The sequence below is a fragment of the Panicum hallii genome, chromosome 4, assembly GCF_002211085.1.
Source record: "Panicum hallii strain FIL2 chromosome 4, PHallii_v3.1, whole genome shotgun sequence".
NCBI lineage: Eukaryota > Viridiplantae > Streptophyta > Magnoliopsida > Poales > Poaceae > Panicum > Panicum hallii.
In genome coordinates, this window is record NC_038045.1 from 4,902,458 (window position 1) to 4,928,887 (window position 26,430).

Sequence of the window (26,430 nt, forward strand, 5' to 3'; positions counted from 1 at the left end):
CTTTCTTAGCATGGGCGGCGGCTATTGGCGGCGGTCGGATCCAGCACCTCTATGCCCAGAGCTGGTGTCTACCTAGCCGGATCTATGCGGGGCTCACTGCTCGTGCCGAAAAGCTCGAGGTTTGGCGTGCGCGTATAGTTCATCGATGTACTCGGCGACAGTGGCAGCTCCCCGTGGCGGGGCCCGGCTCCCGGTGGCCTGAGGCGCGGCGCCTCGGGGCCGTAGAGGTCTGGCGGCAGTGGGCGGGGTCCTCCCCCTACGTGTCGTCGGCGAGCATTCCTCATCTTCGCCACCGTGACTGCAACGGCGACAGTCTGTGGCTGTGTGGCCCATGGCTCCGACGACATGCAGCGGCGACAGCGCGCGGAACCAACCTCTACTAGGCTGAGCTTCTGTGGAGGACGTCTTTCGCCTCCGGTGGCCGCTGCCATGGGGTGCTCGCCTCCGATTGCCGCCCTCTTGTCTGGGATCTACTGGGCGTCCTATGGACACGCTGGTGGAGCTGCCAGGGGTCAACGGTCGCCTTCTTGGTATGCGGGTTCTTGGACGAAAGTCTAACTTGATCCTCGACTGCCAATGATGACGGTGCTAGGGGCATCGTTTTCCATTTTGAAGGCATTACTGTGAAGACCTCAACCTACATGGACTGACCTAAATAAAAACTAAAGAATCGACGCACTGGTTCGGGTGGCGGCAGCATCGTATGCTACTCTCCTCTCGAGGCATCCTCTTGGAGTCTTTGGTGGCGACACCATAGTCAGCTTGGAGCAATGGTGGTGCCTGATATGGTCGCGTGGTAGAGATCGACCTAGCGTGGTTTATAGATCACGACCAGACAGCACAGGACTATCGATGATCCTTACATCAAGAGACAACTGATGAAAGATATTTATTGCTGCATGAGGATCAAAATAAGGTTGAAGAAAGAACGTAGAAGTTCGAAATTTAGTCTTTCATTCACTCTTTCTTAATTCTTCCCTTTTTGTTTTTTATGTTTCTTGGTTGGAGGTTTGGAGTCTAAATACTCGTGTAGCTTCTGGCTTTGTGGTAAGATATGTTCCTTTATGTATGTATGTTTGTATGGTTGTAGATATTCACCTATGAATGTTCGATACCGTGTTTTGCAATATGCATATTTAGTGTATATTAAAAATTGCTTCAAAATACTTTTATTCAAGTGATGATAAAGATTTTTATTGTAATTTGATAAAAATTACAAGAAAAATAAGGATTAATCTTTTTATGAATACTTTCCTTCAATCAAAGTACGTAATGAATGGAGGTTTGTTTTCAGATATATTTTTTTAAGTTGCAAATACCATTGTACCAATTGTGTTCGGCATTTGATCAACCGGCAAATACAAAATGCTAAAATGACAAGTTGTTGCCACGTTGACCAAAGTTCCGACACGAGCTTTTTAATCTCCAAGCAAAGAATCACTGAGAAAGAGAAATCCCGTGACCGGCAAACCGCCTGACGCCGGCCTCCTCCTCCTCCTCCTCTCGCCGACAAATGTGGTCGCTCCTCCTGTACCCGGCGCCGCCTAGGCCGCCCCTCCCAACGCTGAGGTGGCGGCCGGTGTCCTCTCCGGCACCGAAGCCCAGCTTCTCCGCTCCCAGCCGCGGGGCCGCCACCGTTGGTACTGGAACCTCATCTTATGCTGCTGGCCGAAGCTCTTTGCCGCGCCACCCCGCTGCGGCGGCGGCGTCCGGCCCTTCTGAACCCACCCCTCTCTCTGCGGAGGATGGGGCCGAGCGCGCAAAGCTTGCTAAGGTGCCAATCACTCGCGTTCTTGGTTGATTTGTTGAGCTCCAGCAGCCGTACTACTAGGCAACAGCCTAGGATTTGGGATGTGGATGTCTGGTTCAAGGACAGTTAGTACTTGGTCTAGTGTCCTGGTGAAATTGGTTCTGCAACCTTTCTCTCCTTGTTTCTGATTCCTGTAATAATCGGTCGGTTAGGTGCCGATGTTTGAGAGTAGTGCACCTCGGGAACGCAGGCACAAGGAAAATATACTGACGTGGTATTTTCTTTTTCTGCTTCTGCTTTGAGGGACGCCAGCAGCAACCAAATGCCGAAATGCGTTCTGCAGGCTGGTGTTAAGGAATGAAGTAGTACTCATGCCTGGCACGTCAAAGTGTGCCAAAAGGACAGATTTTCTCGCTTAGTTAACTTCCTGTTGAAAACACATCAGCGCAGCATTTGATCAGGATTATAGAACCATACTTCCTGCTAAACTTTGTAGATACGTTGCCTTGTAGTCCATCAGAAGTTTTCATACTGAGGTATCGTTTAGTTGTGCCATACCAGATATCGTATTTAATTTCACCAAGATCTCATGTAAAATGTGATATTTTTCTCTACATGATTCCAGAAGTTGTCACTGTAATCTATTCCAAATCCATGTGGTAGCTACCGGGCATTATCTTCGGTTATCGTACTGTCATGCAGTTTGGTTAAATCATCAAAGTTCAATAGAGTGTGTTCTAAACAAACTTAAACATGGTGACTTTTCTAGATTCTCAGGCTATTTTTTCTCCATCATATGGTTACATGATCTACCAACGGTCATGCTCTACAACATGTTAATTACCATGTATAATATGATTCTCATGTATTAGACAATCAGTATTTACCTTTTCTTTCAGCAGGTTAGCAAAAAACTAGAGAAAACAGCATGGTATTTTAAGAATCTGGGTAACCTGGGATTTTGGTCCCAACTGGTGTGCACAACTGTTTCAGCTGGAATTCTGACACTCTCGGCAGTTGCTACAGGGGATGCAACAGCTCCCTTTACATTCTGTGCAACTTCGCTTGGTATCATCGCAGCCTTTATCTCAGTATTCCGGTCATTTGGTTATATCCGCCTTTCTGAAAGGCTTAGAAGAACAGCAAATGAACCTGCTAAGGTACTCCCTTTGCCAAAAATAATTGTACAGCTGCAATGTCTTTTTTTTTTATGTTAAACAAGGTACTGCTCCTACACCACTTACATTAGCCTATGATAGTGGCACACCATCTTGTACCTGTCTACAGCCACCTCATCTCCGCATCTGGATCATACAACCATGCGCACACGTTACTTGTAGCTATTGGACTTATTTTCACTAAATCTGCTGGAAGTTCATTGGCTGGAACAGAATTATATTACACAAAATTATTTGTAGCTATTGGACTTATTTTCACTAAATCTGCTGGAAGCTAAATTGGCTGGAACAGAATTCTTATTGAAGCTAAATAAGAATTGAAAACAAACTCCCAAAACCAATTCTATTAGGAGCCAAATGGGGGCCAACAATATTTGGTGCGCGTGCTTTGCGTGGCATCTTGCTAAACTGTTTTAGACATAACTGTTTTCTCCTTTCTTTTCCAGGCTCCTGCCCGTGCTGCTGTGGTTAACAATCTGAGAAATAGTATTGTGCTTAATGTTGTTGGAATGGGTGCTGCAGTTCTTGGCCTGCAGGCCACCGTAGGTGCTTTGTTAGCCAAAGCCCTCACTGCCTCATCGGTGCCCTACTACCAGGGGATACCCCCTGGCCAGAGTCCTGTTCTTGCTTTAGATATTTTTCTTGTTCAGGTATGCCACTATTTATTTTCTATTTGATTGTTTGCTTCGCTTCAGGGGTAATAGGTTATGTGGGTGTTTCAGACTTCGAGATTCCAAAGTGATCTGTTATATTTATACTGAGAAAGTATCCATGCATTTCAAAATGGCATGCACTATCTTCACGAACATTGGAACATGCAAGGTCCAGCCGTCCTGGGAACTGAAAATCATTAGTCAAATCAAAGTCAATAGTATGATCATTTCCAATAGTCACTGGCTTGTCCTCGTAGTAAAGGAAGTTCTAGGATAAACCCAAACGTCACCCGGTAGAAAAGAACAAATACATTTTCAAAATTCGATTTTTGTTGGTCATATTGATCGTATCATGGTTATTAGATTTGATGCTATGGAAACCCTGATTTTTTTAATTAACGATAATCATGTGCAGGCTTCAGCCAACACAATTCTCTCGCATTTCCTTGGGCTATCGAGCTCACTCGAGCTGCTGCGAAGTGTAACAGAAGCTGCCCCGGTCCCAAAACCAGCATGAGCTGTGCGTTCAGTTCTCAAGACATGACGAGCTCATATGTTCCAGCTTTTTTGTTCTCTGGTTACGGAGTTCCAGTGCATCTTTTTTGTATTCATTGATTTCCTTTCCTTTTGAATTATGAGCTCAAATTGATATAGTTGCATTAGCTTCTCATATTTGAATGATAGATTCCAAACATACGAGCATGGCCCTTCTCAGAATTGAGAATAATGGGCCATTTCTGTCAGCCTGTCACGTACAAACCCGACGAAAGCTCCGGCGTACAATATTTTTAACCTAGGGGAGTACACTGCTTACGCTCAGCATCTGAATGTATCTTGGAAACAAAATGCGGAAATGCAAGTATGTAACAAGATGTGCAAGGCAATGTAAAAAAGAAATTTCTATTTTCTCTTTACAACTGTAAATGACTGTTTGTTACATTCAACTCTGGGTAATGTTGAAAATACACAGGTAATACAGCAAGTAAGTCACCGCTCTACTACTGGCATATGAACCTATACATTTCCTAAGAGATGTACAAAATCAAACCTTCAACCAAGCAAAAACTGATCGCCCTGTATAAGCCAGTCTTCAAGAGATAGACACTCCAGTCAGCACCTCAGCCTCTTCAAGTCTTCATGTACAGTGTAATATTATCGCCCTGACTCAGTAAGAACACTGCAGCTGTATCTAGTCCTGTGGAAGAAACTGTCAAACTCTTGCTGTTCTCATGATCCGAAGTGGCTTGATTCGTGCATCAAGACTGTCAGCCTGCATCTTGAGATTCCCTGAGTCCAATTCCATCAGCTGTATATCATCTGAAGCATCCACATCTCCATCAACTTCAATATCGGCACCAAGGTCAATGTAGTCAGCAACAAAGTCATCACCAGAGACTTGCTCCGGCTTCTGTCTCTCATCTTCCTCTGAAGAAACTACCCTTGCCCCACTTCCATGGTCAATGCTTGTGTCAAAATACCTGCCCCAATTGTTGTTTTGGAGGGTGTCTACTCTGCTTCTCTTGGATTTGTTTTTCTTCTTGGGATGATGAAGCTTGCATCTTGATTCTTGTGGGCACTCTCCTGTCGCCTCAAAGACAGGGCATACATAGCTGTGCTTTTTACGACACTGCTTGTAATAGAGATTGTTTCAAGTCCATGAAAAGATTAGTGATCTTGATTCAGAACATGAAAAAGTTCATCTAAGGCCCCCCAAAGTTTAAAAGATGAACAAGCTCTGTTTTAAAGCAGAGCCATGCTTTTCCAGCATAGGTCCAAAAAAAAGGCTTACTCTACTTCCACATTTTAAATCTATTTAGCTACATGAAGAAACACTAAACTAAATTAGATTATTCAAATTGACGAAACTAAAAAAATTTGGATATTTTGAGACATTTTTTATTTTCTTAAGCATTTTATGTTGTCAGAATAATATAAAAGAACATCAATTGACATGCATTAATTTTGTCACAGAATATTGTCTACACTAACTAAGTGGAAGCAATGGCTTTTATTTCATCCATCCAGAAAAACGATGCACCTAGATACTCTCCAATTCACAGTAAAGGTCCGTAAATAAAAATTCAAAAGAAGATCAGTAGATTTCTAGTGACATCATAAATACCTCATCGCCATCAGCACAATATCCCTTCAAAAAATCTTCACAAACAGGAGCATTTGAGTTCACTTTCACATGCCTATAGGGACAGGCTGTGTTGGTACAAAGCCCTGCTAGCGATACCAAACATACATGTAAGCAAGCATATGTTTGCAAAAACATACTGAACATCGGTGCAATGACACTAAAGTGAATCACCTCGCAGAAAGTAAGAACAATCTGGCATTCTTTCTGGAAGGACCTGCAGGACAGATACTCATGATGGAAAAAGAAAATCAAAAGCATGATTAGCAGTAGAATCAAGAAGAAATATCTTACCTTGTGAGTCAGTTTGCAACTAGTATTAGAACACAAGCCTTTAAGAAATTTAGTACAAATAGCCACCTTAGCTCGGTCATGAATATAGGGACACTTGCCACCAGATTTTTTACACTCGCCGAAGCGAGTGAAGAATTGACAATATTGCTGCTTCTTTGCCAAGCGTGTTCTGACAGTGTGCAAACTCCATCGAACTTTCTCACTTGCTAGCATGCGGATTACTTTCTTTGGATTTCTAACCAGTTGGTTACCTTTGTTAACACGCACATATCTGTTTAGAAAGACGGAGAATGAGATGTCATGATTCTGTTTCTTTTTCTTAATATGAATACAAGCAAAAGCATGCTGCAAAACATACTCATTGCAAGTTGATGACACCCTGGAATCTGAAGATGATCTGTTGTTATTTCTTAATTGATTGGCAGCAACCAGTGCAGAGTATTGATCTGGAAAAAAAAACGAGAATCATGAACCATCAGTGAAAACAACACAAATCTAGTGGGCAAATTAATGCCAGATATGAGAATTCGGAAGCTATATACTGGTAGCTCTAAGAAAGGCAGTTCAAAGTAATGTGTTTCAACATAGAAAGGTATAATCATCAAAAATAATTAATAATCAATCATGAATTTCCAACTGAGGCTACAGTAACTCGTTGAATTTTAACACAGAGAAGCATAGGTTATATGAAAAGAAGGAACAGATGCATTTAATGGAAGTATACAGTTATGTATCATGCATACAATTCAACCATACCAAGATGGTGGCAACAGAAGAGCAAACCATATCTGATAATTGATAAACAAGTTAATGCATTACCATTCCTTCCCTTGTTACGGAGAGACTGCCGCTTTCTCTTTTCTCTTTTCTTTCTTTCAACTTCAGCAACTGCCAGTGTAGCTTCCTGCGATCCAGATTAAAAGTTGCTCATGTTTGATCAAGCAAGCGCAAAGTAGCAGCCCTATAATAAACTAAAGAAAATAATGTTTTTGTTGAAAAGCATAGAGATTATGCAAGTGTACCATTTCTATATAAGATTTAACAAATGAAAGGAAACAAGCTAGGCATGCAGCTGTTCTTATGACTCTCCTGACAGTCTAATAACGTCGACTCTACAAACCACAGAATCATTAAGGATAATCATTTACATTTGAGATCAGCCAAAAGATTTCAGTTAGAAGCTTCACGAGAAAAAAGTAAAGTTCATTATAGTTAGTAAATCTATTTTCACAGGTTTATAATGGGATCTGCATCTGAATATAATGCTATAATGGTTCTCACTATATCCAATTCACATTTAAGGAAGGGTTGACTTCAGTACCTCATTAACCTTTTGAGAATGTTTCTCAAGGAACCTTGACCATTTCAAACTTGATCCGCCTAAACTTAACACTCCAGATTTCCGAAGAGAGAATCCATCAGTCGAGACAGTATAAATAGTACTTCTCTTCCTTGTTTGCAATAGTTTTCTGATAAATGGTAGAAAAGCATGACATGCCATTAACAAATTGAATGGATTGATTCTAGAGAATAGGGGAAAGACCAGACCAGTTTGCCATTGATTACCTCACTATCCCTAACGAGCTTGTATTCAACAATGAAGAGTAACTGCTTCTGAAGTTCTGGCAGAATATTTTTCTTTTCCATGGAAGTATACGAGGGAAGACCTTCATATGACTAGTTCCCACAAAAGATTTCCGCGGATGTTGTCCACTGAGTGTCCATACATGAGAGAAACTTCCCACAGCATTTGTCATCTGAAGAGCTGCTTTGGAGAAGAAAAAGATACAAAAATGATATTTCAAAATGTTATCAGCTAATCTCATATTTTAGTTATGGTTCAATCTTTCAATTTAGTTCATGTCCCTTACACTGATGAAGACAGCTGATTTTTTTTTTTTTAAAGGAAAGACAGGTAGAACCACTTGCTTGATAGATGTGAAATACATAATATGTAATTTCCAATCAAGTTCCAGCGTACTAGAGAAATTTGGCATGTTAACTAAATTGCAACAACTTGGTTAAAGGCATCAGGAGCAAGCATTTTGTATAACATGTTACCTTTGTGTGGTCTGTCCTTGGCCACAGTCATATTATGGTTGGCGGATGCAAACATTAGAGATTTACTCTCACCTGACTTTATATTCTCAGCCTGAGTAATATCTTTTGCACCTGTAACATCTGAAGTAGAGGGGCCCAAAATAATCTGATTTTTCCTTTTCTTGAAATAGAGATCAGATGTTGATGGCTGCAGCAACAAAACCTTATCCATCGAACTGTTACTTGAGTCACCAGGATGTTGCACCTGTGCAGCAGCTAGTTGATTTGACTTCGGTCTTACATTAACTGCTTTACCAGCATCCAGGAGTTCAGGCTTATGCAAAATATTGAGTGGGTTATCAACACCCGAGTTTACCTGCGCACTAGAATCTTCCTTTTCAGTTTCAAGAACCTGCTGCTTCTGCAAAGTCTGAGACACTGGCTCCAAAAGATTCACAGCAGAACTGATGGATTTGGTGTGAAGTGGCAAAGGGGGAGTCTTGGGTCTTTCAACTGAAACATTAGTGCGTGCCACAACGTCATTTGAATCAACTTTCCTGACGAAGTTCAAGCTTCTCCTCATAACAGGCTTACTCAACTTATTTTGAGCATCTAGGTTTGAAGAAGAATGAGGGTGATTTCCAGTGGCTGGATTTCTAATGAGCGCATTACCCTTGCGGATATAAGAGTTTTGACTTTTGCCATTCTTCTTTACAGGCAGTTTAGGGGGCAATCCTGAAGGCTGAGAAACATGCAAAGATGCATTAGAAGATGAAACATTGTCACGACGCCATGTCCTGTGCCTTGCACTCTGGTTTATGCGAGGAGGCTCTCGCAATGAGCTGGGCAAAGCCACTTGCTTAGTAGGAACCTTCAAAACCGTGGAGCTCGCAATATTAACTCTGGGTGGAGATTTTACAACAGAACTGACTACTGAATCTGACACTGCCTTCCTGCTAACCTCCTTTGGTGCTAATACCTTGTCTGGAGAACTGATAGAAGGTAGAGTGGATCTACATAATTGATGTTCCTTTTTAGCTTCTGACACAATGGCTTCAATCCAGGAAGATAACGAATCAGGCTTTGTGATTGACACAGCCACAGAATCCTCAGCATTACTGTGATAGGTGTGATCTGGATCAACATATACCTGAGAAGAAGCTAACTCTCCACCTGGAGCATCAATGGCTTGTGAAGATAAGAGAATGGGTTTATCTATAGGTTCATCCACTGCGTGCATGCTGTATTGATCTAAAACATTTACAAAATTAACAGTACCTGGGAGAATGATCTCACTCTCATTCTCAACATCCTTATTTCTCTCTTTAGTTGCCAACAGGTCTGACTCATGTGTATTTCTACCACATAGATTAAGGTTGTCATCCTGGCCAGACAAAGCATCAATACTCCCATGCTGCTTCATTTCTGGCATACTATCATGATCCTGACAGACAGAAGCCCCTTCATCCATAATCTGGTCCAAATCTAACATATCAGTACTGCCAGTAGCATCATTATTCGCATAACTGACTGTCAGGGGTAAAGTCAACCAATTCTGAACACCTACATTGATCAAGTCACTGCCAGATTCACCCTTTCTTTTGTTGGCATCAAATCCTTGGTTTTCTTCCACTAGCTTATGGTTTTCCTCAGGATGTCCTTCACTCTCTGCGCTACTGAAATATATATTATTACCGAGGGTCAAAGCTGTAGGAACAGAATGCTCACTATAACCAGATATAGATGGTGAATCATGGGAATGTAAGGAGAAATTGATATCAGGAGACAGATGGGTTCTATGAAGATGTGCCAGTTCTGCTACTTGAGATGTAGTATTCCTTCCTACACCATTATTCAAACTAACAGCACCAGAGGAATCCTTCATACGATCATCATCCAATGATGGCAGAATTCTGCTCCCTATATCTCTAGATGGCCGCAGATCAGAGAACTCTGTATTCACAACATCTCTGGGGATATCTGACTTACTTAAAGCAGATCTTGCATCATGGAGCATGCTGCTATCTTCAGTTCTACCCTCTACAACAAATTCTGGAGCATACTCAGAGTTATCTGAAGTTCCTACATACGTTCCGGTTGAATCTGTAGGGCTCTTGCCTGCTTCACTCTGAACAAACTTACTAATAACAACTTCTGCTGTACTGGGAGCTTTGGGGCACTGTATTTTTTCAGATGAGCTTGAACAAATGGGCATTTGTATCTCCTTATGAACATTCTCAATAACACCAACTTCCAGTGTATTCGAAGCTTTCACTTGTTGTGTAAAAGAAGCAGTAGCTTCACTTGGTTCAATGGGCATTCTACACTCTTTCTCCTTATTCTCATTAACACTAATGTCCAGAGTATCAAGGGCTCCCCAGGAGCTAACAGATAACACATCTTTTTCTCTTGGGTTGTTACGCATATTACCTTCTTCCTTACGGGCACCCTGAGTAACAACGGCTTCTTGTATATTGGGAGCTCCCTCAGAATCCCCTAAAGAAGCAATACACACTTCACTCGCACCCATCAGAATCATACCCTCTTTTTCATTGTCATCCTTGTTCACTGTCATGAGAACTTCAGCTGTCATAGGTCTTCTAATGGAATCATTAACAAGGAAATTCCCTTCTTCCCTCCAGCCATTCCCACTTCCACTAAATACTTCGGTATCATCTTTACCTCTATGAGGATTGTTTCCACTCAGGACCTCAGGAACTTTGTTCTCAATGTTCTCCAATTCACACTCATGTGGTTTCACAGCATCAAGCATCCTTGGGGGGTTACTTGTAACATTGAGTGCACCTGAAACTGCCAGAATTTGACCACCCTCTTCCTTCTGAGAATTATTATTCTCACAAGGAAAAGCAGCATTTAGACCACTTGAATCAATGAAACCCCCTTCCTCTTCTCTCCCAGGATGCTCACCAGTTGTGCCAAATGTTTTAGTAGATTCAATGGCTGATGAAACATTACCATCAACTGAATTCATGAAGCTCTTATCATCTTCTTTTCCAGGATGTTCTCTCCTGCTAACACTCGCTGTATCAAGAGTATCCATAGCTGCAATGGTTGGAGCAGCATTGCTCTTGCTCAGATTCACCAAGTCATTATTTTGTTCCTTTTGGACTTCCACAGTGTTACCAACTCCAGCTGTATCACTAGTGCTGACCAAATTGTGTGCAGAAATAGCATCCTTCTCAAAAGATGATGATGTGATCTCACCTTCTTCCTTCTCAGAAGTGTTTGCATTTGCATCACTGGCATCCTTCTTTTCTGACACGATTGGACTACTAGTTTGTTTATCTTTGGGGCCAATCTTCCTAACAATCTTCTTGATGACTATCTTTTTCACTTTCTTCCCACCAGCCCTAGGAAGAGCGGTTGATCTCACACCACCACTAGTGAACCCCGGTATATTATTCTCAACCTTATCAGGCTTCTTGGTAACCTTATTATCAGACTTCTTGGTAACCTTATTTACAGCTCTTTCTTTTTCCTTGGCCTCCGATGAAGGCTTTACAAGAACTGAAGCCAGCACCTTCTCATTTGTCTTCACTGCATTCTTCTTCACTCCTGCACTATCACCACTATCCTTATCATTACTCTTTGCCTTGCAATCCAAAGAAATCATGCTGGCCAATTCCTTTGTAGCGGACAAGGAGTTCTTGGTCTTACTCGGTGAAATATGCACTTTCCTTGGAGAAGGCGGCGCATACACTGAGGGATTCTCCTCAATTCGCTGCCACACAGACACTCTCGCAGGGGCGACCTGTGGGGCGCGCCTCGGATACCCAGCACCCAAGGAGTTAGGCGAGCCAGGTAGCATAGCCGACGTGGACATCGGCATCTTTCTGTTACCATTACTGTCACTGTGAGTTACAAAGCCCTCGTGGCTGCTGTAACCAGAATAACTAATTGCCCTATCTACAAAACTGTCTTCCGGAGTTGGCGAGTAGCTTGGGTGCAGCTGCTGCCTCTGGCGGCGTGGAGGCGGGCCAGAGCTGGACGTGCTCTCCAGGTCACCCGAGTCGTGCATGGCGCAGCGGTACCTCTTGCGCGTGCCGGGCGGCGACACCCCCCTGAGCTGGTGGGCAGGGTAGCGCCGCCCCTCCTCCTCGGCCTCCTCCCACGAGAGCGGCGGCTGCTGGTGGTGGTGCTGCGGCTGCTGGTGGTGGTAGTGCTGCGGCTGCAGATGGTGGGGGTGGGGGTGGGGGTGGCCGGGGCCGCGGCGGATCTCGTCGGCGGCGCGGAAGTCGTCGTCGCCGCCGCCGCCGCCGTGGCGTTGCTGGTGGTAGGGGTAGTGGGGAGGGGTGGGGTTGCGGTACGGCGGTGGGGAGTAGGGTTCCGGCGGGGCGCGGAGCGGGAGGGTGGCGTAGTGGGGGGCGTCGTGGCGGTGGTGCGGGGCGGGCGGCGGCGGAGGGGGCAGCGGCTGGGGCGGTGGAGGCGGCGGCGGGGGCGGCTGGTGGTGGTGGGCGCGCGGGAGGGGGTGGTGGTCGGAAGGAAGGTAGGGGATCGGGTGGGAGTCGTACCTAGACCGCGAAGGGGCAACGCCCCCGCCGCCGCCGCCGGGCAAGTGGTGGAGGTGGTGCTGGTCTAGGTAGTGGTGGTGGCCGGGGTGCCCGCGGCGGTGGTGCGGGTGGTCGAAGGGCGCGTGCGGATCCATGGCGATCGCCGCTCGACGTGCCGCCGGGGGAGCGGGGAGAGGAAAGGGTCTCTGCTCGATCGATTCGGGCTGGGGCGAATTGCAATCGCAGCTCGTCCTAGGGTTGGAGGAGGAGTCGCGGAGGCGCGAATCGCGTGCGGCGTGGGGACGCGGCGGCGGCGGCTGCTGCTGCTGCTTTGCTTGCCTTCCCCAGCCGGCAACGGCAGCGTGGACGCGCGATCGGCTTCGGCCGGCTGCGGCTGCGGGAATCTCTCTAAGGCAGGCCTGGGCCCGGATGGGATGGATCTGTGGCGGGGTGCCGGTGACGTAACACCCTTTCGGTGCGGCCTGACCGGGAAAGCACGGCGCGATCCGACGTTTGGGTTAGGCCAGGAGGCGTAGGCGCCGGCACGAGTGACGAGTGGAGTCACCCTTTCTAAAGGCTCTGACGGTGAAATTGGTGGTGGACAGCGTGGCCAGAGTACGCCAACTCCTTTTTCGTGACTCACGTCAACCGATTTTGTACCGCTAGTGTGGGCTACTTCTACCGTTCTACGTCAAAAATTTGGTGGCTGCAGAGATGACAAATTCAGTAATATCTCTGATGTTTGTTTTGTTCAACTTTTCGCAGTTAAAATGGAGTGGAAATGTCCCACCAGGTTTAGTGACATGCCATCGTAAGGTTTGGCACGGTGTTCATCCAGCCATTTGTTACGAGGCATGGACGGTGCAGGCTACAGACATGTAAATTAAAATGCTTGGATGATTAGATTAAAATGCCTGCCTCGCATCGTGGTATGGAAAATATTCACTTAATTATTTACTCACTTGTATTCCATGCACCACAGACATCATTGGTTTACCTATCCGACTCAATCCACAAAAGCAAGCTACAGTACAAACACTTTGCAAAGCTCGTAAGCAAGTTTTTGAACAATCACAAGCAAAGTACAAAGGCAAAGCATTTTCTATCATAAAAGAACTTATCGTCTAACATACACAGGTGGAGCCTTGTTTTGAAGTAATTGCTGAGAGGAACACAATGATGCAATTTTAATTTGGGTACTTGGTTTTGAATTTATGGTATCTTTTAGTTCTAGATCACTTTGCACGTGCTGACATCATCTACTTGTACTTTTTGCTTCGCATGCATGGCTGTCGAAGCTGAAGAGGGTAAAAATGAAGCAAGTCCAGCCTTATTAACTTCACTACGGGAACACTTGGAGGTGTGGAAACGGATTCATCTGACATGTTTGAGCGAATGACGACTAATGATTCTTTCACGCGATCGTGTGAAGAAATGGATGAACAGATGGCAACAACACATGTGGAGACGGAAATTCTAAATTCTTAAGTCAAAACTTTTTTGTTCCCACCAGCGAATGCAAGAAAAATGTACTATTCTTAAAACAAAAAAGATTGTGTATTATAAAAGTAGTTTTCATAATCAATATATTAGTGTTAACCTTTTGGGTTACTGAACTACGTAAAATTGTAGATATTGATGATCAAAGAGAGAAAAAATTAAACTAGGACAAACGAGTGGACACCTTTTTCCTAGTGACAGCATGAGTATTTTCACACAAACAATAGCAACATGAGATTGACTTTGGGGGAAGTAAAAATTAAAAAAAAATTGGGAACACGAGCAACACCACCACAATCGGCCTAGAGGAGTTTCTTCATTTACTCCGAATCTCCGATAATATTATCACTTGGGGTTCAGGGTTATAGGTAGCGGTCCTCTGTCGAAGAATGGAGGCGAGCTTAAAGAACAAAGAGGAAGCCGCCGCCGGTAGTCCAATCCTGTGGAGGTGGCGAGTACGATGGTAGTGATGCAAGGTGGTGGTGATACCGTTGGCCAAGGTGGCCGAGGACCACTGGTCGGTGTGGTTTGGACGGGAGCGAGGACCGACGACGACGGTGGTAGGCCTCGCCGGGGCACTCTGAATAATGTAGGCATAGAGGAAGAGTTGTTGGAGGTTGTCAGATGCTGATCCGATGGTTTGGAGATCAAATCAGGCCTCGATTTGTTATCCCTGGGCCTCCGTACTATGTAGTGTCTGCAAGAAAATCGCCATGGAGCGGATTTCACATCATCACATGCAAATGAAAAGAGGAGGTTCACGCGTGCGCGTCCATGGCTACTGATCTTGAAGCTCCGTCGCAGAAGAACAGGAAAGCCGGATCGTAGTTGGGCTTGTGCTGGCTAGAGCAGTAAGAAGTTGGCCCATTAGCGCTGGCCGCAGCTCAAGCCTGTCCAGATATATACAGGAGCCCAAATTTGCCCGGAGCAAGAAAGGACTGGACCGCATCGCTAGTAGAAAGCCCAGTAGCACCGTCCCGGTGGTGTTTTCAGCAGGGCTCAAGCCCAACGGCGCGACGTCGTTCGTCGCCTCTCGCCCAACGGCCACACCGAACGGAACGAACGCCTACGGATCCAACAGTTTGTTCCAGCTGCTCACCCGCTCAGCCCATGTGTTGTGTTGCTCACTGGTATCTGAGGTTCCATAAGTTGCTAATTTTTTCTTTTTTAAAAAAAATCTGAGTATACATAGACTGTTCTCCTTCTCGGAAGCTGCCTCCTCGTCCACCGTCCCCTCCCCGCGGCCGTACGCAGCGCGGCGTGAGCTGGCAGCCCGTGCAGGGTGCGATCCGGAGCATGCACGCGGCTACGTGGCCACTGACTGCCCCCCTGCTCGATCGATCCTGATCTTGACCAACTGCCTGTCGTTGCCCTCCTCCTTTCCCAAAAGCAAACGGCCTGCCCGCCCGCCTCTGTCTCCACTTCTTTTCTATTCCCCCGACGAACGGCTAGCCCCACGAATCGCGACGCGAGCTGATTGCCTGACGCCACCGAACCTCAGATCTAACAAACCACACACTCCCCCCTGCACACAGCCACACGCGAAGAGGACACAGCTCGCGACAACACTAGCTCACGTACGATCGGAGCGGTCGATTCTTTTCGGAGAAAAAAACCCAGAGCGGTCGACGCTGCACGTACTCCCTCCGTCAAAAAATACAACTCTCACTCGTAGAGTTAAATAATTTTAAATTTGATCAAATTTATACTAAATAGTATTAACATTTATATTATAAAAGAAATATCGTTAGATTAATTATATAATATATTTTTATACTAAATTATTTGGAGAATTTTGATATATTTTAATATAAATTTAGTTAGATTTAAAATTATTTGATTTTTCAGGAAGGAAGAGTTACGTTCTTTCGACGGAGCAGTATAAAACAGACCAAACGACCCGAGTAGCGGAGTAGTTCCCGTGCGTCCACGGACCCCCGCTATTCTAATCGCCGCCAGGCACGCAGCACAGCAGGGACGCAACGCAACGGCACACCACTGCTGCAAAGCCAACCAAGTGACCAACCGCTCATCCACGGATCCGGCGGGCCGCTGACGCCAGCGGCCTCGTGCCCCGTGCGGCGGGCCCGCGGACAAATATCCTAATGCGCAGCACGGGCGCGATCGATCTCTGATCTCACCGTCGCCGCAGACGACCACCCCGCATGACAGCGCGATTAGGGCTGGGGGTCAGCAGGCCACAGGCGGGGGAATCCCCCCCGTCGCCCGAAGCTAGTTGCGCGGTAGGCAACCGCCACGGCGCCACCACATGCGCGCGCGACGCAAAGATCTCGCGCTCACCGCCGCTGCACGGAGCTCCAATAAACAAGCCGTCCCAGGAAGCTGCGAGGAAGCTGCGCGCCGCGTGCGCCAACCGCCCCGGGGCGCGCGCGCGCACGGTGGCGGTGGACTGCCGTGGTGGGGTGGTGAGGTGGACGCCGGAGTGCGCAACCGGGGTGGTGGCCAGTGGCCAGTGGTGGTTGGTTGGCAGCGGCAGCCGCGGGTCTCGCGGGTACCGGCCCCTGTCGGTGGGGCGGGGGGCCGTTCAATGCCCCGCCAGCCTGGCCGCGCCTCGGGCGCCGCGCGCCCACGCCTGGCACTGCCGGCCCTGGTGACTCACCACCACTCGCGTCCTCGTTCCCCCCGCCGGGCCCGCGCGTCAGGGAGGCCGAGGTGTGAACGCCGCGGCCGATCCCGCAGCTGACATCGATACTCGAGGACTCGCTCCATGGTCTCACAGTGCCGTTGCTTTCAGTTACTGTGAGCGCCGCGACCGTCCTCCCTTCCAACGGGCGAACCGGCCGCGCTGTCACGTCTCCCTGTACCACGATTCCACGAACGAGCGGCCCGCGCGACACAACACACAGGTACGTGCTGTACGTGGCGCGCCGATGGCACGAGCCACGAGCCATAACTGCCTCGCAGAAACCGCGCCGTTTTTCAAAAAAAGAAAAAAAAAGATCTGCGCGCCAGGCTGGCCGCGGACCAGCCCCGTCCTTATCTACCTATCGGCTGCCGCGGCCCATCCCCCCGAACTGCCGGTTCGGCCCGACGCGCCCGTCCCGGGACCACCGGTCATGGGCAGCGCAGCGCCGGGGGAAGGAAGCGACAGGCCCACGGCTCCATCCAGGTCGCCCCCGAGGCGGGTACGTACCGGGCGGTACACGCCTGTACGGCGCGCGGGGGGCGGGACCCCACGTGGGCGCGGGAGGGGAGGGGTCGCGTGGACGGCCGCGATGGACTGGCGGTGCCTGCACCCGCCGCGCAGCGGCGCGGGGGGGGGGGGGGGGGATGGATGCACGGATGGTCAGAACGGGTGGATGGATGGATAAGCACGGCGCGCATCGGCGGGTGGTGCCGTGGGCGCGGGTCGGGTCGCGTCACCGCCGCCGCGCCCTCCATCATGCAAGGGGGGTTTGGGGGTTCTGGTCTGGGGGCGCGCACGCACCACCACGTCTCCGGATGCGTTCGTTTCACCCCTCTAAAACCCGAAACATCTAAACTTTAGAGGTCCGGCACCGAACAGCCCTCTAATTCAGCCTCTAATAAGACTGCGATTCCTCTAAAGATTTTAGAGGAGAGAAGCACTCTAAAGATTTTAGAGGGGTCTAATGCCAAACGAACACACCCTCCGTTCCGTTCCATTCGGGTGGAGGGAGTAGTTTCCAGTCCACTCCACCACCGCGCTCCCACCGTCCCACGTCTGGCCTTGTCTCGCTTGTCGCGTAGCGGCCTAGCGGGGCGTCGCCGTTGCGTCGCAAAACGACGAGGCGGCGACAAGCTTGCGATCGTGGCCACGGAATTTCGCGGCTCGAGAAACAGCTGGCCTCCGTGCGGCGGTAGTACGAGTGGTACTCTAGTACTGTGTGAGGAGCTCGTAACGGAGGCGTTTGAGTAGCAACGGAGAAAAGGCGAACGTGGGCAGACGCCGTTAGATTACCGGAACTACCGGGCTTGCAGTTCGGAGTTTCCAGTTTCCGCATCCCGTCCGGCCGCCCGTTGGCCGTTACCGTTACCCCCGTGGCTCCCAACGGCACCGCACCACCGCACCAGCCGTTTCCCACTGCCCCACGTACGAGAACGAGAGCAGCAGGAGACACGGTTCAAATTTCGAATCCCACCGAGGGGAACCGCCCCACTCCCCCCGAAGGGCCGAAGCCACATGGGTCAAACCGTGGAACTCTCACTGGTCCGCGGGCCCGGGGGCTCCCAGCCCCACATGGCATACAGCTGGAGAAAACGACAAGGCGCGGGGGCGGGTACGGCCGCGTGAGGTGGCTCCGGGGCTCGCGACGCGTGCGCCGGGTGCCAGCTGTGCTGCCGGTCCGGTCACCGGCCGCCGCGCCGCTATAAATACCCGCCGCTCCCGTCACTATAGCCCCCAACCCCAGCCTCTCTCCCAGTCCCATCTCGTCTTCTCCGCTGCCACCGCCTCCTCCTCCACCACCACTGGTGACGGGACAAGAAACCGCAAGGAACCAAACGCCTTTCCGCTCCGCCGCTAACCGCCGCCCACTAGTACCAGTCGAGGGGTGTGTTTTGTCCTCTTCGCCAGGGCCTGTGAACCGGGGGGATCGATGGGCGCCGAGGCGGAGTGCGATCGGATCAGGGGCCCCTGGAGTCCCGAGGAGGACGACGCTCTGCGGCGGCTCGTGGAGCGGCACGGCGCGCGCAACTGGACGGCGATCGGGCGCGAGATCCCCGGCCGGTCGGGGAAGTCGTGCCGCCTGCGGTGGTGCAACCAGCTGTCGCCGCAGGTGGAGCGCCGGCCCTTCACGGCGGAGGAGGACGCCGCCATCGTCCGCGCCCACGCGCGGCTCGGCAACCGCTGGGCGGCCATCGCGCGCCTGCTCCCCGGCCGCACCGACAACGCCGTCAAGAACCACTGGAACTGCTCCCTCAAGCGCAAGCTCGCCGCCGCTGCCTCCGGCGCCGGCGCGGTCCCGGACGCCGCCGAGGTCGAGGCGAGGCCCTGCAAGCGCCTGAGCCTGTCGCCGGACAGCCCGTCGTCGGGCTCCGACCGCAGCGACCTCAGCCACGGCGCCGGGTCCGGCTCCGGTTCCGGGTCCGGGCAGGTCTACCGCCCCGTGCCGCGGTCCGGCGGGTTCGAGCCGGCGGACTGCGCGATGAGCCGGCCCGCCGAGGACGACGATCCGCTGACCTCCCTCTCCCTCTCGCTCCCCGGCACGGACCAGCGCTTCCACCACGACCGCGCCCACAGCCAGTTCCAGGAGCTCCCGGCGTCCCCGCCGCCGCCCTCGCCGTCCCCTCCCCCGCCACCGCCCGCTCCGTCCGCGTACCCGTTCAGCCCGGACTTCATGGCGGCGATGCAGGAGCTGATCCGCGCTGAGGTGCAGCGGTACATGGCGGGCGCGGGCGTCCGCGCCGGGTGCGGCCCCGCGGGCGGCGCCGAGCTCTGCATGCCGCAGCTGGTGGAGGGCGTCATGCGCGCCGCCGCGGAGCGCGTCGGCGCCGTCGGGCGGATCCAGTAGGCCGGATCGATCGATCGATCAGTCTGGGAGGAACGCAATCGCGTAGTAGCAAAGAAGAAACTGTCTCGGGTTTTTTAATTTTATTTTCCCGAACTGCTGTGGAATCGAAACGGCAGCCAGGAACCGAGGAGAAAAATGGGGGAGTGGGGTGAGATGCAAGGCTGAGCAAAGCTCGAGCTGTATGTATGGGCATGGCCGTACGGCGGCGCTGCCTCCTCTGTACAGGAAAGGAAGACGAAATGGATCGCCGCAAATTCTGAACTCGCCATTTCTGCTGTATCTTTCCGCATAATGTTTGTCCTACCGTTGCCCGTTGGATTCACGTCTGGGGAAGGAACGGCAAGGAAACAACGCAGGTGCAGAACCCGGCGCGTCCCAAGGAACCCACCAAATCTCGATTCTTCGCAACTTTTGACGATCCAGATCGGAGCACACCCGCCCAATGCGATGATGCGATCGGCGTTTCGCTGTCGTGCTGGCACACCTCGCTCTCGCCCTCCTCCCTTTTTCTCCACCTGAATCCGGCGCCCCAACAATGGAACTTTCACGAGGCCATCGCCCTGCCGGGCTCAGCTCACCTCCATTCAACACATCCCCCTCCTTTCATTTTTTTTTATTAATCTAGCAAATCTCTCGGCGAAGCACGCGTCGTCGATCAGCTTCGCGGCGAGGTCGGTCCGTGTCTGCGGACCGCGCGCCGGCAACGGAATCGGTGGGGTGCTGGTGCCTTGTCGTGCGCGGGGAAAGGTCGGGAGGAGCGGAGCCGAAAGGGTTTGGTTTCGGTTCGCTTGTCGGCTGGCCAGAAGTGGACAAGGGGTTAGGCCTACCGTTAGCCTGACGAACGAACGTGCGATCGTTGTTTGTTCCAGCCGCTCTGTTCGCTCATCATCATCCGTGATATTTTTGCTGAGAGATGGAGCCACTTTCGGCCCGAGGCGCGCGCTCTCTAGGCCTCTTGGAGCTCCGGCCCACACGGCGTGCTGTAGGCCCACGCAACCTCCGAGAGAGAGAGAGAGAGAGAGAGAGGCCAACAAACATCCTATGAACCTGAACTTTGCTAGTCTTCGGCATTCTTCTGGCTTCTCGTCCGCAGGGAAGCTCTTCATCCACGCACGCCACAACCACAACCACAACCATCAGCTCCTTTGAGCCCTCCAGTCGCTTGCGGCCAGCGCCTCGCAGCAGGACATGGTCACGGTGGGAGTTTCAGCAACAACAAGAAGAAGAAGATCTCAGTCGGAGTTACAGGAAGCTGCATTGCCCAAAGCACGCTTCAGTTTTCGTCCATACTGTTCGAGCCAAGATGGCGTGTACTTGTAGAGAACTAATACGATGTTGTTGTACACAACCACCTGCCCCTGACGGGCGAAATCGAGTTCGAATCTTCAACGGCCGGATGCGGTTAATGGGCACGAAATCAATTGTGATTTCGTTGTTCTTCTTTTCAAAAACTCCAAAAGGTAACTGCGTTGCCACCGTATTCCAGCTTGTAATGATACCCAATGGCTAGCTCCATCGTTTGCTAGTAGTACAGATCTGAAATCTGCAGATTTTCCTGACATCGTAGCGCGTTCGATTTCTCTTTCACCGGAAGATTGAAATTGAATCGTCATTGTGGATCGTGTGCTAATGTGTTGATCTGCAGGAAGACTGGCCCGGAAGGCGTGGCGATCAAGGTTTTGTACTGTGGGGTTTGCCACACTGACATCCACCAAGCCAAGAACCACCTCGGCATGTCCAAGTACCCCATGGTCCCTGGGTAAGTGCAGTTTCTCTATGTTAACAAGCAGCAGTCACTACAGGAACTCTCTCTCATCCTGTAAACGAAGTAGTAAATCAGAAGAGAAAATCAAACAGCACACGATGCAAAGATAGACGCATCGCTTGATTTATGCTGCAAACCTGCAACTTTTAGTAAAGTCGCAATCAACTGTACTTACATGATTTTGTTTTCGGCAGATATGGGGATGGGATTGATTGCAGTAAAATATGTAGCTTGCATATAATGGTAGTTTGTTCTGGTTTTAGCTTCCAATTGAGCAAGAAACGGTTCAGAATTTTCAACTTCAAAATCGGAATGAAGTATTTCAACAAAGACAACAGGCATCAATAGCGTATGGTTTTTGTGACTGATTTCTTCGATCTTCTTGGTGAGACCAGGCACGAGGTTGTTGGAGAGGTGGAGGAGGTGGGAGCCGAGGTGACCAAGTTCCGCGCCGGCGACGTCGTCGGCGTCGGCCTCATCGTCGGGTGCTGCCGCCAGTGCCACCCCTGCAAGTCCAGCAACGAGCAGTACTGCAGCAAGAAGATCTGGTCGTACAACGACGTCTACCCCGACGGCAAGCCCACGCAGGGCGGCTTCTCCTCCGCCAAGGTCTTCGATCAGAAGTGAGCAAGCAGCTGAAACTTACACAGGCTCAATGTGACGCATGCCGACACGTGACAGACCAGTGGAAAGATCAACGAATGTGAATAATTCGTTTTATTTCTTTTCCCCCGCAGGTTCGTGGTGACGATTCCGGCGGGGATGGCACCGGAGCAGGCGGCGCCGCTGCTGTGCGCGGGCGTGACGGTGTACAGCCCGCTGAAGCGGCTCGGCCTCGCCGCGCCGGGGCTCCGCGGCGGCGTCCTGGGTCTGGGCGGCGTCGGCCACATGGGCGTGAAGATCGCCAAGGCCATGGGCCACCACATGACCGTGATCAGCTCCTCGGGCCATGGACCACCTCGGCGCCGACGCGTTCCTCGCCAGCTCCGACGCCGCCGCGATGGCCGCCGCGGCCGGCACGCTGGACTACGTCATCGACACGGTGCCGGCGCACCACCCGCTCGAGCCCTACCTCGCGCTGCTCGGGCTGGGCGGCAAGCTGGTGGTCATGGGCGTCATCGGCCAGCCGCTGAGCTTCGCCAGCCCGACGCTGATGCTGGGGAGGAGGTCCATCGCGGGGAGCTTCGTCGGCAGCGTGGAGGAGGCCGAGGAGACGCTGGCGTTCTGCGCGGCCAGGGGCGTGACGTCGCAGGTCGAGGTGGTGAGGATGGGGTACGTGAACCGCTCGACCGGCCCGGCCCGGCCCGACGGCCGATCGAGTCCAACGTACGTCCTGGTCCTCCTCGAGTGCCAGGAGTTCTTCTGACGTGACGCGCCGTGGAATTTCGTACGCCCCCCATCCCGTGTCCGTACGCCACAGTTTGCTGATCAGCACCTGCCAACCAGGTACATGCGTGCCTAGCCTGTACCTTTTTTTTTCCTCTTACTTTTACCGAGGTAACGCTAATAATGAATAATGAAGCTCGACCAAGACGCCGTATATATATATATATATGTGCGGTTACATGTTACAAGATAATTAAGCTATCGCACCTGAAAACAGGCACGTCTATGTACCGGTGCTTCGTCATTAGGAGTATTTTGCTGTATACGTACATGCCAACCGTACATATAGTAAAGAACAAACAAAACATAGTACTGCACCAAAGAACATGAGCCCGTCCGGTAAAGTATACTAGCATGCGTGCCTGTAAGCTAGAACAGCTGAGTGACCTTAGCTTGCCGCCATTCCCTGCCGCACCCGGGCGCCTAGCTTGCTAGCTCGCTAGTGCCCCGCGCCGGGGCTCGGGCCGGAGTCCTTCACCCCGCGGAGCATGTCGATGCTCATCGCGAACTTGCGGGCGCCGGCGCCGTCGTGCTCCGCGGCCCCGACCACCGTCTGGATGCCGCCCGCCGGCGGCGACTCCACCACCACCGACGACGACGGCAGCTCTTCTCTCATCAGCGGCCTGGCGTCCGCGACCGTCGCCGCGAGCACCAGGCACGCCGCCGCGAGGAGCAGGGCGGCGGCGGCCGCCGGTGATCGCGCCCTGACGAGTTTCGCTGCCATTCTCGCCACCGATCAGCCCAGGAATGCTCTATATCTCTGTAGTAGTATGCGCACGTGTGTGCTTTTTGTTGCCAGTGCAGGGCCGTGTGCTTAGCTAGTTCGTTGCGCCTGGGCCGTGGCGTTCCGGGGTTTATATAGGCGCGGCGCCCTGCGATCTGGAGTCTCGCCATTGACGGATAGGTCGGAGGCGTCCTTGGAAAAAGGCAGCGGGCGACCGGAGACCAGCGCGCTGGGGAAGCGTCGTGGAAGCAAGGGACACGGGATGGGGAGCGTACGAGGCCGGTCGCCCTGCGCGCGCGCGCGCACGCGCACTGGCTCCGCCTGAGTCCAGGTGCATGTGGTGGTGGTGCGTGGCGCCGGCGGCCGGCGCGGTTGGAAGTTCAAGCGTGGAAGTTAGGACCAGCCGCGGGGAATTCCAAATCGAGAGTGGACTTTGAACACCGACGCCGACGTGACATGCGGAGGCCACACCCAAGGAGAGAGCAGAGAGGCGCGACGACAACGCTCTCGATTTGGCACGGCAGTAGCAGCATCCCATTTGCAGCGCACCGGCAGTTTCATGGGTCAAAATTCCTACTCCGCCAGCCACGATTTGCTCATTTTAGTTGCGTTGCGATAATAATCTCCAAACTTCTGGAGAGGTTGTCGTTCGATCTCCAGGCAAGCTCCTGGTGAGGATCGCTGAAGATGGCTACAGGGAAGATCGTTACGTTGAAAGCTAGGTTGGACGTGTGCAGAGGACTCCTAGACTGCGCAGGTGTCGAAAGCGACCAAAAGTTGAGGCGAAGTCAGCGCCAGAGCGCGGGAACCTGTGGGGAAGCAACGTCCGGACCGGACCCCGGCGGATGCGGACGCGTGTGTGTGACCTGGTGCGTGCGACCGGCCGACCGACCAAGGCACCGAGCCATTCCTGACTCGGTTGCTGGTCTCCCCGGGTCACTAGCCCACAACGGCTCAGCATCCCATTTTTCAAAGACATCCACACACGGCCGACGTCCAGTGGTTTTGGTCTTGATCAGGCTTGTTTATTAAGACCGTATGTACCTCTCCAGCGCACGGATGAAATAAGGACGATCGTCATGGCGAAATGTGTGATTTTGATGTTACTAATATCCTATTTGGATCCACCTAACTAATCAATTAGCTGGCTAGCTGTAATTAGATGGATTTGATCAGCTAATTTGATAATTACAAGCTTCAGCTGAGCATTAGCTGATCCTGTTTGGATCCACCCGTGTTAAAATTAACTATTTACCAATTAGCTGGTAAATTCTCCGAGGATGTGGAGGATTAACCCTAGATAAGGATTGAGATATAGTTCACGTGATCTTCAAGGGCTGCTAAGCGGGACCTTGCAGCTACATATTAGATGCATGAACCGGGCCGCACACTTCCCATCAATACATGTGTTTGGGTCAAGCTAAACGGCTTTCTGCTTTGCATGATCTTCAGCACTGCCATGTACGTGATGGAACGTCTGAGGCTGTGGACAAAAGGATTATTGATGCACATGCAGACTTGGCTATTCGAGTGTCGATGCAACTGAGAAAGAAGAAGAGAGAAGCTTGTGATCATGGAAATGCACACCTAGGAGAGAATTTGTATGGGCTACGGCTCATGGGAGAGGCCGGGCTCCCAATAATCAGTTGGTCGATCGGCACGACGATGAAGCACACCGCCGGCACCGCACACGTCGCGCCGCCCGCACTCGCTCTGTTGCCGAGAGTGAGCTTCGGTAGTGGCGGCGGCGGCGGCGTCGCTTGGCTCGACACGCGACGCGAATTAGGCTGCCGGTCTCGTGGAGCTGTGCGCTCGATCGTGCACCGTGAGCATCTGCAGCATCGTTGTCGAAGCTGCGTGATTCAAGAGCCTAGCTAGTGTTGGATGATTCAACGAGTCACTACTACTTGTTGATTTTCCGAGTGTGAAAAATAATACCCAGTAGCATCGGAAGGTTCGGGTCAAAATCAGCTTGATCACCGGTTGAACCAACGCTCAACAAAAAACTATCGATGCATTGGTACTTCATGTGCCCGAGAGGTTTTTCAAGATACAGATACGTGCATAAACGTTCGAGAAATAATATCTTCAGCACCAGTTGAACCAAATGTGCGTTGGTGCATTGCGCCAGTACAATGACGTTAGCAGAGTGAATATTAAAGTTCAATGGTTAGCATGCAGGTCAGCAGTGTGACCGGTTAAACCGACGGCGGCGACCGGTTTAACCGACACTTTATGCTTTTTAGGGAAAAAGCATGTAATGGTTAGGAGTGGATCTCTAGCCTATATAAGGTCTCACCCCAGGTTATTTGAGGCTGTTGGAGTTCGTGAGAAGCTACATAGATATTGTAAGTGAGGGTGATAGGCTAGCTCTAGTTAGAGTAAGAGTGCAAAGTGTAGTTGCCTTGTGTGCTGGTTTTTAAGTGAACCAAAGCTTGTATCTTAGCGTACCGGCCCCTTGGAGTCTTGGTGACTCACCGGCAAGTCATCGACCCTCCGGCTTGGTGTGGAGTGGTGACGACGTTTTTATGCGGGGGATGTGGAGACCCCATTCCTTCGGAGAAGCTCTTTAGTGGAGACGGCATCGAGGTGACCGGGGATTTGGTGAGAGCCTCGGTAGGTAAGCCTTGGTGGCGAGTCAAGAAGAGTCCTGGAAGAGACTCGGTGACCGGAAAGAAATAGTCTTAGTGAGTGCTTCAACAACGTAGACTAGGGTAGCCTTGTGCTTACCGATACTATAAGATAATTTTTCGTATCGAGAGTTTGCTTTCTCTCATCCCCTTCGCTTTCGCATTTCATACTTGCAATTTGTACGACTTTATATTCGTAGTGTAATATCTTGTTAGTATCGGCTATAGGTCGTAAAACTTTTTGGATGAGATTCATACTATAAGGACCCTAGTTGTATATCTAAATAGCATGCTTTAGATTATATTTTGTGCAAACTAGTTGAGCCATAAGTTAATATTTTGTGCAAACTAGTTCACCCCCTTCCCC

The 26,430-nt window shown here is 50.7% G+C and overlaps 4 protein-coding genes and 1 pseudogene across 6 annotated transcripts; 3 read left to right on the top strand and 2 right to left on the bottom strand.

Annotated features, from left to right (window-relative positions):
* Positions 1-1,459: 1,459 nt before the first annotated feature.
* LOC112888940 (protein TIC 21, chloroplastic-like) lies at positions 1,460-4,489 on the top strand. 2 transcript variants are annotated; one of them, XM_025955345.1, is made up of 4 exons: positions 1,460-1,774; positions 2,650-2,910; positions 3,375-3,578; positions 3,997-4,489. In XM_025955345.1, the coding sequence occupies exons 1-4, from the start codon at positions 1,514-1,516 to the stop codon at positions 4,096-4,098; spliced, it is 828 nt and encodes a 275-aa protein (XP_025811130.1). In that variant the 5' UTR covers positions 1,460-1,513; the 3' UTR covers positions 4,099-4,489. The 2 variants fall into 2 exon arrangements, with proteins under 2 accessions (XP_025811130.1, XP_025811131.1); XM_025955346.1 differs by having other exon boundaries at positions 2,653-2,910.
* Positions 4,468-13,029, bottom strand: LOC112888938. 2 transcript variants are annotated; one of them, XM_025955343.1, is made up of 9 exons: positions 8,149-13,029; positions 7,582-7,780; positions 7,337-7,484; positions 6,835-6,919; positions 6,374-6,461; positions 6,016-6,286; positions 5,896-5,938; positions 5,704-5,807; positions 4,468-5,208 (listed from the first exon to the last, which is right to left on the bottom strand). In XM_025955343.1, the coding sequence occupies exons 1-9, from the start codon at positions 12,719-12,721 to the stop codon at positions 4,792-4,794; spliced, it is 5,928 nt and encodes a 1,975-aa protein (XP_025811128.1). In that variant the 5' UTR covers positions 12,722-13,029; the 3' UTR covers positions 4,468-4,791. The 2 variants fall into 2 exon arrangements, with proteins under 2 accessions (XP_025811128.1, XP_025811127.1); XM_025955342.1 differs by having other exon boundaries at positions 8,077-13,028.
* A 4,648-nt stretch (positions 13,030-17,677) lies between these two features.
* Positions 17,678-22,689, top strand: LOC112889158 (annotated as a pseudogene).
* LOC112888939 (transcription factor MYB77-like) lies at positions 18,437-19,826 on the top strand. The gene has a single exon (XM_025955344.1). The coding sequence runs from the start codon at positions 18,644-18,646 to the stop codon at positions 19,556-19,558; it is 915 nt and encodes a 304-aa protein (XP_025811129.1). The 5' UTR covers positions 18,437-18,643; the 3' UTR covers positions 19,559-19,826.
* Positions 22,690-22,850: 161 nt separating the features above from the next.
* On the bottom strand, positions 22,851-23,512 carry LOC112890863. Its single transcript, XM_025957731.1, has one exon. The coding sequence runs from the start codon at positions 23,431-23,433 to the stop codon at positions 23,149-23,151; it is 285 nt and encodes a 94-aa protein (XP_025813516.1). The 5' UTR covers positions 23,434-23,512; the 3' UTR covers positions 22,851-23,148.
* Positions 23,513-26,430: the final 2,918 nt, after the last annotated feature.

Excerpts from the sequence above, each read along its gene's own strand:
- LOC112890863 (XM_025957731.1), bottom strand. The coding sequence starts at position 23,433 with ATGGCAGCGAAACTCGTCAGGGCGCGATCACCGGCGGCCGCCGCCGCC.
- LOC112888940 (XM_025955345.1), top strand. The coding sequence starts at position 1,514 with ATGTGGTCGCTCCTCCTGTACCCGGCGCCGCCTAGGCCGCCCCTCCCA. Across the intron at positions 1,775-2,649 it reads AGCGCGCAAAGCTTGCTAAG|CAGGTTAGCAAAAAACTAGA; the intron begins GTGCCAATCACT and ends CTTTTCTTTCAG. Across the intron at positions 2,911-3,374 it reads CAGCAAATGAACCTGCTAAG|GCTCCTGCCCGTGCTGCTGT; the intron begins GTACTCCCTTTG and ends TTTCTTTTCCAG.
- LOC112888938 (XM_025955342.1), bottom strand. The coding sequence starts at position 12,721 with ATGGATCCGCACGCGCCCTTCGACCACCCGCACCACCGCCGCGGGCAC. Across the intron at positions 5,808-5,895 it reads TTGTTCTTACTTTCTGCGAG|GGCTTTGTACCAACACAGCC; the intron begins GTGATTCACTTT and ends TATCGCTAGCAG. Across the intron at positions 5,209-5,703 it reads ATTGTGCTGATGGCGATGAG|TGTCGTAAAAAGCACAGCTA; the intron begins GTATTTATGATG and ends TATTACAAGCAG.
- LOC112888939 (XM_025955344.1), top strand. The coding sequence starts at position 18,644 with ATGGGCGCCGAGGCGGAGTGCGATCGGATCAGGGGCCCCTGGAGTCCC.